Genomic DNA, 14066 nt, shown 5'->3' with positions numbered 1-14066 from the left:
TCTGTCACACAGGCTGAAAACAGAGTAACAAAGCTATTAGTCGTCCATGACCACAAGATATAATGATGTTTCACTTGTTATGCATGACCACTAAGGTCCTCAGTCACCTAGACCGATTACAGCATAACAGTCCTTTCATCTGTTATGCATGACCAGTAAGGTCCTCGGTCAGCTAGACCAATTACAACATAACATTCCTTTCATCTGTTATGCATGACCACTACGGTCCTCAGTCACCTAGACCGATTACAGCACAACAGTCGCTTCATTTGTTATGCATGACCACTAAGGTCCTCAGTCACCTAGACCGATTACAGCATAACGGTCCTTCACTAATTTGTTATGCATGACCACTCAGGTCCTCGGTCACCTAGACCGATTACAGCACAACAGCCGTTTCATTTGTTATGCATGACCACTAAGGTCTTCGGTCACCTAGACCAATTACAGCATAACGGTCCTTTTATTGTTATGCCTGACCACTAAGGTCCTCAGTCACCTAGACCGATTACAGCAAAACAGGCGTCAGCCCTTCATTTGAAATGAAACATCACCACATCATTGGCTATTGTCAGGGTAATTATGAGTTAGCCAGATGGAGTATTTGAAAAACACATAGATCAGACACTTATGATCCAACTAATTCAGCATTGTCTCAATGATGACTTTGTGATTGAGCCCACTCTACGAGTCTGAGAAATGTTTCCTCCCTATATGCTGGGGCTAACACCCTTCTCTGTCCACTCTGAGTTGCTAAGACATGCAGTCTCTCAATCTCCACTGCTCTAGCTCTTGTAGTTGGAGTGTCCACAGGTCTGAATCTGTTTTGTTTATCAGAACATCCTCATGAAAAGCAAAATCAGGATCTCTTCCTTCCCCACCTGCCGATTTTGCTCTTGACAATGCCACAAATAGAGCTCCTGGGTTTCTGGCTTCAAAGCCATGGTCCCCAGGGTGAACCACTACATACCTGAATGCTTCTCCGGTGCCCACAGTCATCCCTTGGCATTTGTGGATTGTTGTTCCCCATGCCAGTCGCAATGGAACCTGCAGACGCTTGCATCGGCATGTGCATTCAGTGGAACGACTTACCGGTACAATTGGCACAACTGTCAGATCTTCATTAATGTATGGTGGCCCCCTGTATCCTGGAAACCTCACCAGAACCACATCAGGTAGAGGAACAGGATCATCAGTAGGTCTGCGGCCATCTTTGTACACAATATCTACGACTGTGCCTACTGCCCCATTGTACAAACCCCAATCAGCCTTTAAGTTAACCACCAGCATGACTTTGCTGTCACGGCAAAGATACAGTAGAGGTAACAATCCTCCCGCCTTATTACTGTCGGCCTTTACTGCATGTCCGCCATTGTCAACTGCCTTGATCTTTGCCACTGGGTGGTTTGGCTGTCTGTTACACTCAAGCAGCTTTGTTTTATTACGCTGCCATTCAAGACGGTGCGTAGGAAATACATACAGTCCTTGCTCATCCATCCTAGCAAGGAGTTCTGGGCCATGCGACATGCGGAGATTGTGCCATTGAAACTGTTGTAGCCAGTGGATTTGCTGGGGTGTTGTCGTATAATTTCTTAGTGACATCAGCACGTCTCTCAGCTGTTGTTCAGATTCATTCTGCCGTATAATCTGAGTAAGCTCAACAGCACTATCAAACATTGTCCAAACCAAGCGACCGTGGTTAGATGGTGCACTACGACAATCTGAGGTGTACACGGGGGTGTCACACACAGGAGGAAGCTGAACATCATCTCCCATAAACACTGCCACAGGAATCCCTCCCCATAACTCATCTGCATTGGCTCCTTTGTTCACTGCATAACGTGCATGCTGTTCCATCCAGCCCATTGTTGTACGTCCAAACATTGATCGCTCATCACCAACCAGGACTTTCAGATTTTCGCACTTTTTCTGAATTTTCTCTAGTAAGGGACCTGTAGGTACAGTCAACTCATTGCCAGACCTTCCACCTGTTGGTACTCCAAGAAAACTGTGAGCTGTACTGCCGTGAACAAGATAGGCAGCATTCCCCGTTGGAGTTATCACCTGTATTGCATCATTGGCTTCAAAAACTTGCCGCACTAACCTCTGGAGACACTTGATGACATACGACTTTCCTGTACCAGCAGTTCCAGAGACAACAAGCCGCAGAGGATGCTAATATTCAGTGTTTTCAACAAAGTTGTACAGGGCAAGCAAAACTAGACTCACTATGGCTTTCTGATTTTCATTTAGAGATAATGGACACACCTGAGGTAAATCAAGGTCTGCACTTTCTGTCTGCTGTTCATCATCTGCTTTAATACTTTCTTGAAGCCATTTTGTTGGGTCTTCTCCTTCAGGAAGAATGATACGGGTACTGCTCCAGTCATAGTCCTCCCCACCATCATCATAATCAAAGTCCCTCTCTACACCCTCATATATTTGGTTCTGCCCTGCATATACACCCACCCAGTCTGGTTGTTCTTCTGCTTCGACAGCATCATCTTCCTCATCCTCTTCAAATACTGGTTCTTGTGGGTGGTCTGCAAAACGCCGTGCCTTAGCAACTTGGGCCTTTACAAATGTTGGACAGTCATCACTTGCAAAAAAGTCCTTAAAGCGATCAATCCAAGATTCAGCATCCCCCTTCACTTCTTGGATGTCAAACCAGCTTGGCCAGTGTAGCAGGAGCATAGTCCTACAGTAGTCCTCATTCAGTGGCCATGTTGCGTGTGTAGAACCACCACTTACAACAGGGACATTACCGTTCCTCGATGCAAAGTGGTACCAAGAACATTGCTCATCTCTTGGTCGTGCAAGGTACTTATCCAGTGGGGTGCTGCGAGTTGCAGTTTCACCATCACGTTCAAGTCTCCTTGACCCCGACATTGACAAATAGGTAAATGGACGGCTACATCGCCAAAGTGCTAGGCCACTCAGCTCAAAGGATGCCTCCGGTCCACTGATGTCTCGTCTTCCGACGGTCTTTATCAGCATCTTAGCACACATTGACTTACCTGTCACTTGGTCTGCATCAGCTGCATCAACAGCATTTACCATGTCCTTAGAGAGATCAGAAGTTGCACCAGTGGGTTCGCTATCTTTGCAAGCATATCCACACACATAGTCGATTATGGCTATGATATCATCAGTGCTAGGATTGTCTGGAGGGGAACTGGAAAGAATCAAGCTTACATCCCCATTTGCTCTCCATGATTGTAACTGATAACGAGAATGCTGAACCACACGTGGATGGTCACGAGGCATCTCCAGGCGGGGAGCTCCATTATGATCTTCCACAATTTCGGGATTACTGTGCACTTTTTTCCCTGGGTGGAACTCGCTTCCAAACTCCATCCGACATACACGTTCTCTCGGCTGCAGTCCTTGCTCCGGATGGCGAGGAGTTCTCAAGCAGTAATCAGAGCAACTGTGGAGTCCAACCCTGTTTACTAAAAGCAAATGATCCTCCAGTATTGCATCTTGTGTTGCAGCGATCTGCATTAGCATCTTAACTAAGGGATCCCTATCATCTGATATGGGCTCAGCCGTTCCCTCAGGTGGTGGCCAGAGGTTTTTTCTTGGCTGCCCTTCTTCCTCATTGCCAGCTGGATGTAATGCTGTCATGGCAAAGGTTTCATCTGCCCACTGACTAAGTCTAGCTGCATACTCTTCCTCTTCGCAACCATCTTCACGAGCTTCATGCAATAGCTGATGTGGTTGCCTGTCTTCCCTCCAGCTGAGTTGGTGCCAATGAATTTGACCGCGGGACTTGGCAAACTCATAGCGGTACCAATAATCAGAGACACCAAATACCGGCTTCAGTACCTTCTCATGGTAAGCCTGGGTACGCAGGTCAAAGTAACTCACTACTACATGAGTATTTTCTTGTACTGCCTTGAAGCGGGCATTGCTATCTTCAGCAAGGTTGACTTCTTCGCCTTTGGTCTGCAAGATGTACTCTTCCAGTAGCCTTCTAAGAGGAGGAAAGTAAAACTCGGCACAGCTTCCAGTCATGAAAAATGAAGGCAACCCACGCTTCTCATTGACCATGAACTCCACAAGGGCACGAAGCTCTCTGCGTCTCTGGTGCCAGTACTGAGCTGTACCACGCAGATTTGCGCCAAAATACAACAACTTGTCGGTAAAAGTGTCACCTCTCGCAAGTCGCTCTTGCAGGTCTGCAACAGTTATGTGTGGGTCACCAAGTTGCTGATCAACAAAGAACCGGCTCTGCTCCAGGGCACGCTTCCTCATGATCATATTGTGGACAACAAACTTCCAGACTTTATGCCTTGCAAACCTTCCGTCTTGGTACCACAGCAGGTGCTCTGCCCAGTTATGCAGTGTGGGACACGTCATCGGACGGTTTATGTGGAAATCACCCTTTCCATAGGGAAACAAGCAAGGAAATGCCATTGTAAAAAAGTAGGGAGTGGTAAACTCTGATGCTGGTGTTGTGCCCGTGGTCGGCCAAGGGATCACTGGTCGTTGCACATTTCCTTGTGCTTCTACAGCTTCACCTTCCGGAGGTTCAGAAACAACTTCATTTATGGCTGCTTCTACTTGTGCTTGCACATTCACTCCAGGCTCAGGAAGAATAATTCCAGAGACTGTTGAGTCATCAGTGCTGTCTATTTCCCAACATCCAATTGTTGTGGTGCAGGGCCTTGGTCATCAGTGCGTTTTGTTTCAGAGAACTCAACAGTCCTCAAATTTGGCAACTCACCATCTTCTGGTAAATTCTCTATGCGAGCGCCATCAATAACAACATCACCATAAGCAGGATTGTTGTCCTTGAGCCAACGAAGGGCTCCTTCAACACGGTGTCTTCTAACCCTGAAGTCCTTATGGGTATCCTCTTTTCCTTGTCTTCTCACGCGTATGATATCCACCTCTGCTGGTAGGCGTGGAAGAATAGTGGCTGGTTCTTGCACAGCCTGTGGGAAAGCAATGCAATGTCCCTTTGAGGCAATACCTCCATGCTTCAGTAGGTGTACATGCACAGTAGGTGCTAGCCTGGCTATCAGCATCTGTTCAGCATCTGACATGTTAGACAAAATCTCAGGAACAGCCATTGGATCCATGTTATTCTCACCAGACCAAACTTTTGGTACCTTCTTATCTCTTCTGCAGCGAGTACACATGTTTCTCGTGCCCTTGCACTCCAGTCGCCTTTCCTTGCAGACCTCACAAAAAAAGAATGCATAAGTCATCTGCTCCACCTCAAATGCACGAATAGCACTGTATGCATTATCTTCTTGCTGACTTGACCCTGCAGGTGGAGGAGGCGGTAGATCTCCAACAGCTTCATGCAACCTTTTCTCTTGTTCTGATATTCTTCTTTGGTTTCGCCGCTGTCTTTTTCTCCTATCATCCTCCGTTTCCACTTCACCAGGCTTTGCAAACTCATAGTCCACACCAACTGCCCTTGCTCTAGCAATAAGGCGGTCATCTTCTAAGTGGCTACTACTATTTACTTCTGGAAGAGGTTGCTGTGTTTCCTGCACGTTGCTTGCTCCCTCAATTGGGCCATTTTCTACTGCAGGAGTGTGTCGTTCCAACTCTTCTCCTAGTAAATGAATTATTTGTATTAACCAACTACACAATTCATATAAGCTATGGGGCTAGTGGATTCTATTTTTTATCTTGCCTGAGGGATAATAGAGTTGTGATTCTTGGGCTAACAGATGCAAGCTACAGCCTTCCCGAAGGACAAGCACAAAACTGACCTCCTTTTCTTCACACCCTAGTACTGCATGCTTGTATAACTGTACAAGAATTACTATTATAAAGCTGTATCTGTGGAAGTGTTCTCAAAACCTGATTTCAAATAGAAAATACACAATATTTCTACTTTTGAAACTTCGGATAATACAACAACCTTGACAAACATTTTCTAAGTGCTGATATTTCATAAATCAGTCATCAAATATAATGGGAGTGACCCAACCAATGAACTCATTATTATAATCCAAAAAATAATTATCTCTATGAGAATTCAATGTATTTTAACTTTGTTCTAGTCAAAGTAATACAACCCTAAGGTAAGTTTTCCCATAATAATAATGTACGATCAAATACAAACAGAACAAAAATCCTACAATCCAGTCATGGAGAATTAAGTACAGACATGATGACTTGTCATGTTTACCACAACAACAACACTTGAATTACACGACAAAAGGTCTAATCAATGAATTATACAGTGTTTTTGTTACAAATAAATTTGATGAATTCTGGGACTCATCTTGTGAGAAATCATGAGTCCCAGTCCAGAACCAATGAGTCCCAGTTAAAAAAAATGAGTCCAAAATGGCAAATGTTTGGGCCTTTATGTACCAGCCGCAGACAGTTAATCTGAAGACACACTCCAAAACTCTGTATTATAGTATACTGAAATTAAAATATAGTTCTTCTATTTTAAAGCAGACGTCAACAAAGGCTAAAACAAATATGCATCACTAAACAACAACCATAACTGCCACAGAAATTACACGTATGGGATATTTCTACAAATACACACGTTCAGATCGATATATCCATGAATTATTTTATGTCTTTGGCGATTTTTATGCGTCAGGAACATAGATAGAATGCAGAGGTAACAAAATCACTGATTATATAGCTGCTCTTTTAAGTCCATGTAAAAAAATATATATATGAAAGTTTTAACATTCTTATTTGTTACACACACACGCCCACCCACACCTTTATTAATTTCAAAATCTTGGTTACAAAAATGAAAAAAAAAACAACCCACAATGAATAAATGAATAACAATAATCAGGTAAATTCATAAAATAAAATATTGAGAAAAAAAAGTGTTACAAGAAAAAGGAAAGATTACTTAGGTAAGACAACAGAGCACAATTAATTACACCAAAAACGGGGAAGTTTTAAAAGTATACATGCTTCCCACCAGCAAATTGTGGCACTTAATTAGTTCTGATAAATTTCTATTGTTTATTAGCCCAATCACTGTTTTTCATTCTCTGATAAATTTGCATTATATTTCTTTCTTTTTGCATTATGTTTCCTTGTTTTTGCATTGTGTTTACTAAAAAGTACACTGCTCTAAGCCAATCAAATTCAAAGAGAAATTTTTTCATGTATATTATTAACTTTCATAATAAAATACCATCTACCATAAACAACTACCGGTATATCAGTACCTGCTGAATGACTTTGCTCTTGTTCACCTGGCAGAGAGCTTTCCATGCTACATTCAAGTTGGAGGACTTCACTTTCATGTTCTTCTATGGCTAAGAAGATAAGATATAATCTAAATAAGCTGGGCAAGCAGATTGTGACACCTGAGGCTGATTGTTTCTTATATAATTCTATTGTTCAGTGTTATCCAGAAGTTTTAGAGTAGCCAGCTCCCAAAGCAAAGAAACTGGTGCCTGACACCAAGCACTGATAAAGTGAGATAACTGTATCTAAGGGAGGGGTTTGGGGGCATTAAGCCCAGAGATCTGAGAAGTTTTGCTCGTGATTTACAAGCTTTTCCAGAGTTCTCCCAAGAACCAAGTGAGTTATCATGCTGGTAAATCCATAGAAAATGTGGTCTTTTACTTTTATAAAATAACTTTAAAGCATGTTTCAGTTTACTATGAGATTACCAGCTCAATAAACTATTGGTTTTTAACCAATCAGAATGCATGTACTGTCTTAGTTATTTTATGATTAAAAATATTATCTGGCAATGTCTCATCAAAAATCATTCAGTAAATATATCGATAATACCATTAGCAAAAGGCAAATTGTCATACACCAAAGAGCTTTTTGTACGACAAGTTATTGTTTTTGTTTCTTTTAGGACCTTCTGAAAAATTCAAGATAAAAGGTACAGACAGTTTTTTTTACTGTTTTGAGTCATAAGAGTAGCCAGCGAAACCACCAGTCGCCTGCGCTTCTGGAGAACACTGATTGTTCACAGGTTTTCATTCTCTGAGAAATTTGCACTTTATTTCCTTATTTTTGCATTATGTTTCCTTGTTTTTTACTGTGTTTACTAAAAACTGCACAGCTCTAAGCCAATCTCATTCAAGAAATTTTTCCATGTATATTATTAAGTTTTATAATAAATACCATCTACCATGAACTATATCAGTACCTGCTGATTGACTTTGCTCTTGTTCACCAAGCAGAGAGCATTCCATGCTACATTCAACCTGGAGGACCTGACTTTCATGTTCTTCCATGGCTAAGAAGATAAGCAAGCAGATTGTGACACCTGAGGCTGATTGGTTCTTATATATTTCTATTGTTCAGTGTTCTCCAGAAGTTTTAGAGTAGCCAGCTCCCAATGTAAAGTAACTGTTGCCTGACACCAAGTGCTGGTAAAGCGAGAGTACCATATCTAAGGGGGGGTTTGCAGGGCTTGAAATAACTATTGGGCAGGCGCCGGACACATTGTCCGGTCAAACGTTATTTTGCTCGGACATAGGCATTTTTGGCCGGACAAATTTAATCCATCTTAACTAGTTGCAATAGAGGCTCCATTTTGCAAGTTACATGATCTGTATCATTTTCAGCAACAGCAACTCTAGTTACTCAAAACAAATCTAGTGTGCAAAAAATTAGAAGTTGTAGTTTTGGCGTGCAATCTTGAGCACTTTACAACACGCACAGCAGTAGCCAATTTGCGGTTGCGACTGACAACAGGAAATGTCATCAATTTCACAAACAAAAGTCCCTCTAATTAATATCTTTTTTTGGAACATGATAAGACTGAATAAATTTCCATCATGATTGTCTCAAAATTGAATTTTCTTTGAAAGCCCAAATGACCGGACAACATGTCCAGTCATCCACGGATTTGCTCGGACAATGCTCGATTCTGACCGGACATTGTCCGTTGACCGGCCGTTATTTCAAGCCCCGGGTTTGGGGGCATGAGGCACAGAGATCTGAGAAGTTAAGCTGGTGGTTTACAAGCTTTTCCAGTCTTCTCCCAACATCCCAAGTGGGTTATCACACCAGCAAACCTTTAGAAAATGTGGTCTTTTACTTTTATAAAATAACTTTAAAGCATGTTTCAGTTTTCTATGATTTTACCGGCACAATAAACTATTGGTTTTTAACCAATCAGAATGCACGTACTATCTTAGTTATTTTATAATTAACAATTATTCCATGAGGGCACGTTGGATATGAGATGGTAAATAGCCAACGAGACGCATAGTGCCGAGTTGGCAACAATCATCTCATCCAGCAAGCGCAAGTGGAATAATTATTTTATTAAAAACGCCCACAAAATCCCTTTGAATCTTGTTAGAACAAACCAGAAAAGACAAGGGAGTTCCACTATTCACATGTCACATGTCTATCAGAACTGTCAACGCGTGAACCGACTCGCCTGGACTGGATGAATGAAAAATCAAAACATTGTAAAGATGAACACTTTTAAAAACTCATCGAGATTCTAGGATTTTACACAGCGGGACAGCTAAAAAAACCTGGCAGATAATGTGAAGAAAAATAATTCTTAACAGCCATCAAAATTACTGTGAATTTGGATTTTTGGAGCAGTTACAAAAGTAAGAACAACGGAGAAAAACTATTACCTTGGTCACTTGTTATGACGTTGTTTGAAGCCACAAGCTGGTTTTGCTGAACAAGAAAAGAAGCTTTACTGACGCCTCGATTGCTGCAGTGAATGGCTGCATAGCCTGTATTCTGGTTGCTTGTGATTTATATTCTTCATGTCGGATAAACAAGCCGCAGCTATCTATCGGCAAGTGCCTCAGCGAGTGGCTTCGCAACCATGAATAAACAACACCTGTCTTCTTTTGTAGCTGTTCAAGGCACTCTAGTTCCATGTATTTTCATGTGTTTTTCGATAAACTTTCAAACAAGCTCTTGTGGGTTTTTTGTTTGTTTCTTCTTTTCCCGATGAAATTGCATGTTCTAGTATTCTAAGAAATGAATTAACACGATTTACTTCGGGTGCCGTTGTATCCTTCGCGGAAAAAAATGGAACTTACGAAAAATTCAAGATAAAAGTTACAGTTTTTTTTTTATGTTTTGACTCATAAGAGTAGCTGGCACTTTGGAAAAGAGTTCCCAGTGAAACTGCCAGTTGCCCGCGCTTCTGGAGAACACTGATTGTTTATTAGCCAATCACAGGTTTTCATTCTCTGAGAAATTTGCACTTTATTTCCTTATTTTTGCATTATGTTTCCTTGTTTTTGTACTGTGTTTACTAAAAACTGCACTGCTCTAAGCCAATCTGATTCAAGAAATTTTTCCACATATATTATTAAGTTTTATAGGAAAATTCATTACCTGACGAGGGAATTGAACGTTAAATTGCACACGAAAACCGATATCGGTTTTCAAGTGCAATTTAACGTGGAATTCACGAGTCAGGTAATGGATTTTCCTTGAATCGCATAATCAAATAAAAATCAGAAAAAAAAAGAAAACACCAATAATATTGTTTGTTTTTATCCTGACCGCGCGCCCCAGAAAGCCATTTCAAAGTCAAATGTCAAACCTGTCATTGCATTAGCGAATAGGAAGCAAGGTCAGTCATACACGTTTGAACCTTTGACAACTTTTTCTGTACCTTGTGCTTGTTTTTACATTTGTTTTCAAACTTTTTTTACACATGAACAAGCTTCACACTAATTGTAAGGATAAATAGAGGTATTTCACTGAATTTACAAGCCGGTTATCCATAACATCCTTTTTCAAATTGGTCATTTGCTCGCGAAGGAAAATAATTTACACCTTTTACCTCTTCGGTAGCAAAACTGAAAGAAATGAAGTGTCCAAGGCAAAGCACTGAAAGTTTAACGTTGCGATTGATATAAGGTAAGTACCTTGAAATGTTTTAAAAATGCTGTTCAAGTTCAGCTCTGTTTTGTACTTTTCTAAGTACCACGATTCAGGATGAATGCAAGTGGCGTACTCTTTTTCGTGTTTTCAGGGACAATGTGATCTTTGAAGGTAATTTATTTCTTCTTCTGTATATGTGACAATTGACCCTGGCACTTCCTCCATTGTCGCTTCTCCGTTTTGTTTGTTTGAATTTGGCTTGCCATTTTCTGGGCTGTGTTCACAGGATTTTCTTGTTTTCTCATTGTCGCTAGCGAAAGGGGTTTTTTATACCTCTCCAAGAATTCGTAGTTTAGTTCAAAACAAGGAAGAACCTCCGGATCACTTTAAAAAATGCTTTTGTTTGTTTTTAACTATTTATTTATTTAGTCACTCACAAAACCTTATACAACATAAACAAAAGGTGTTAATTAAATTATAAAATTAATGTGACAAGGAAGTCTATTGAAAAGCTTGAAGCTTATATTAATAGGCTTCCTTCAACTACCTAGAGAACTAAATTCATGGCTGAGTGCAGAGTGAGCAAGATCAGAAAATTAAGCGACAGATCGGCTATCAGTGAGATAATTCTTTAAATTTTTTTTAACAACAAATATAGAAAGAGAGCTAATTAGTGAAACAGGCAATGAATTCCAGATTTTAGGTCCTCGGTAAAGGATGCTGAATTGCTTTATATTTGATCTACAAAAATGAGGTCTATACTGAGAGGCCAGTCGAATTTTGGTATTGATGGACTTGATTACTACTTAAGAACAAGTCACGAAAGCTACTAGGCAAAAGATTATGGTCATAAGAATACATAAAAGTAGTGACAGAAAATGAATTAATACTAAATATGTCAAGGACTTTAAGCTGGCTTAACAAAGGGGCGGTATTTGCTAGATAGTGAGCTTTTGTTATGAGCCGCACTAGACGCTTTTGCAAAAGGTAAATACAGTTTAGGTTGGAACAGTAGGTGGAGGACCAGGCGACATTACAGTATGTTAAGAAAGGATATACAAAAGGTGACAATGATTTTGAAAACATTTTAAAATGACATTGTAGAAAACCTTTTTTGCAGTTGTTGTGTTACAATTTGACGATAGTTGTTACGTAGATGCGAAAAACCTCCCTTAGCCTCGTTTTCAACTCGCAATTCCACACTGAATACCTCTCTTCGTTAACCAATCAGAATGCGTGATTTTACTCAATTATGCAATTCTATAATAAATACCATCTACCATGAACTATATCAGTACCTGCTGAGTGACTTCGCTCTTGTTCACCAAGCAGAGAGCATTCCATGCTACATTCAACCTGGAGGACCTGACTTTCATGTTCTTCCATGGCTAAGAAGATAAGATAAAATCTTTAGTTGGGCAAGAATTTTCCCTCACCCCTACATACACCTATTGTTCAAAGAAAACATGTCAGAACAATACTGAGCCAAAAGTTGTGATTTCTGGTTTAACTCTTATGGGGAATTGTTTTTAAGAACAAACGAGCTGAGCTTGACAATATTCCTGGAAATATTATTTACTACACTGTACCCTCCAATGAATGAATAACTTGATAACCACACTCAAAACTGGTTTATAATATTTCCCCATCTCTCAACACAAGGAGTTTTTGAGCATTTATGATCAAATAATTTTTTGTCTTAATTTGGCTATTACTGCAAAGTATAATGTCTTCAATACAGTAAAAACCTAGCTGTGACTAAGAACCTGGGTTTTAGGAACCTGTTAGGCTAAACTTGCCAGTTATAATTAGGCCCCCTCTATACAAGAACCTGTTTAGCCCAATATTTGACACACATCTTTATTTTCTCAAATCTATAAAAAAAATTCTATACACCTGGAAAATATTCAGGTGAACCTCTTTGGGAGACATAAGCTGCAATGTTTTTTTCCCTTCAGAAAATAAGAACCTTTTCATTTTAGAGAAATAGACAAATTTTTTGCCAATAACTTTTTTTTGTAAGAACGTACCTGTTAATGCAATGGGAAAATCCAGGTTCTTACCCACGAGTTTTTACTGTCTTTTGACCGGTCCGAGCTAAAATTTGTTTGGCAGGTAATAATTTATTTTGACCGGTTAGTATCTAGACATGACCGAGCTAAAATTTGTTTGGCAGGCAATAATTTATTTTGACCGGTTAGTAACTAGACATGACCGAGCTTAAATTTGTTTGGCCTTTCAACATTCAAAAATAATTTCTAACCCTGGCTGCCCTCCTTATTTACATAGATCTCCATATATATTCTTGAACACTCGAAGATAGGTATCTACAAAATGGAAAAGCCTAGATTTATAGTAAAATAATAAAAGTTATTTCAATTACAAGAGGGAGAATAGATCCTTCAAATTCTGTTTACCTTGAATAAAACAAATAGAGGTAAGCTCGAACAATCTGCACTAAAACGCTCTTTCAACAGACATTGAAAATCTTCAAATTCAAGGTGCTCTCTGCTCTCTTTTCAGAAAACATAACAACGCTTTCACAGACCGTATAATTTACAATCCTCTAACACTGAATCATTTTAACTTGTCACAGAGGTCAGAGTCGCCTAAAATTTACATAAGGAGTTATCATTCATTCAGCGATGCATCGGACACATGGCAATGGTTATAATTTTCGATAAAATTTCATTTTACAATTTAAGATTACCTTATTTTCCGCGCCAGAAACAACGAAAATACACCGAGGAGCACGAATTATAAGGTTACTCTATAATTTTATCTTGGACGCGACTGTCTTGTTAAAGTGAAATTTCAATCATATCGTTTCTCTTCAACGAACTTGGAGGATAAAAGGTATCAACTCTAGACTGCGTGACAACAAATGACGTGTGGTGATTGGTCCAAAAAAACTGATGCAATTACAAAGAGGTTATTGATTAACAAACAAAACAAAAGCTACCTCTGTTTTCGTAAAATCCCCGATTCATATAACAGAAAGCTAACCTCTGCAAAATTTCACTCACCTTCTCCTCCTTCTCGTTCGTTTTCGTTTATACGCCGCCTGTTTTCCCTTGCTGTCACTCGCTCCATTCTTCGCCGCTCGTCGCTTATTAGGCGTCTATTTTCTCTTGCTCTCTCTCGTTCATTCTCCAGTTGCTCTTCAGTGAAATTTTGTCGCCTTTCCCTTTCTCTTTCTTGCGCTTTTCCCCGTTGTTCGTCAGTAAAATTTTGCCTCCTTTCTCTGTTTCTCTCTTGCTCTCTCTCGCGTTGCTCCT

The 14066-nt window shown here is 40.2% G+C and overlaps 2 protein-coding genes across 2 annotated transcripts; both read right to left on the bottom strand.

Annotated features, from left to right (window-relative positions):
* Positions 1-753: 753 nt before the first annotated feature.
* Positions 754-4266, bottom strand: LOC140948964 (uncharacterized). The gene is made up of 2 exons (XM_073398222.1): positions 2269-4266; positions 754-2175 (listed from the first exon to the last, which is right to left on the bottom strand). Exons 1-2 carry the CDS (start codon positions 4261-4263, stop codon positions 754-756), a joined length of 3417 nt encoding a protein of 1138 aa, XP_073254323.1. The 5' UTR covers positions 4264-4266.
* A 368-nt stretch (positions 4267-4634) lies between these two features.
* LOC140948960 (uncharacterized) lies at positions 4635-13638 on the bottom strand. The gene is made up of 5 exons (XM_073398214.1): positions 13499-13638; positions 12087-12176; positions 8120-8209; positions 7176-7265; positions 4635-5572 (listed from the first exon to the last, which is right to left on the bottom strand). The coding sequence occupies exons 2-5, from the start codon at positions 12172-12174 to the stop codon at positions 4635-4637; spliced, it is 1206 nt and encodes a 401-aa protein (XP_073254315.1). The 5' UTR covers positions 12175-12176; positions 13499-13638.
* Between the last annotated feature and the right edge of the window lie 428 nt (positions 13639-14066).

The sequence above is a fragment of the Porites lutea genome, chromosome 9, assembly GCF_958299795.1.
Source record: "Porites lutea chromosome 9, jaPorLute2.1, whole genome shotgun sequence".
Classification (NCBI taxonomy): domain Eukaryota; kingdom Metazoa; phylum Cnidaria; class Anthozoa; order Scleractinia; family Poritidae; genus Porites; species Porites lutea.
This window is presented reverse-complemented; position numbering and strand designations above follow the sequence as displayed.

Bases quoted from the DNA above. Each gene is read 5' to 3' on its own strand.
- LOC140948964 (XM_073398222.1), bottom strand. From the start codon at position 4,263: ATGATCATGAGGAAGCGTGCCCTGGAGCAGAGCCGGTTCTTTGTTGAT. The intron at 2,176-2,268 runs GTGTGTCCATTA...ACTGAATATTAG, and splicing joins CAGACCTTGATTTACCTCAG to CATCCTCTGCGGCTTGTTGT.
- LOC140948960 (XM_073398214.1), bottom strand. From the start codon at position 12,174: ATGGAAGAACATGAAAGTCAGGTCCTCCAGGTTGAATGTAGCATGGAA. The intron at 7,266-8,119 runs GTACTGATATAG...TTATCTTCTTAG, and splicing joins AGAGCAAAGTCAATCAGCAG to CCATAGAAGAACATGAAAGT. The intron at 5,573-7,175 runs GTACTGATATAC...TTCATTTACTAG, and splicing joins AGAGCAAAGTCATTCAGCAG to GAGAAGAGTTGGAACGACAC.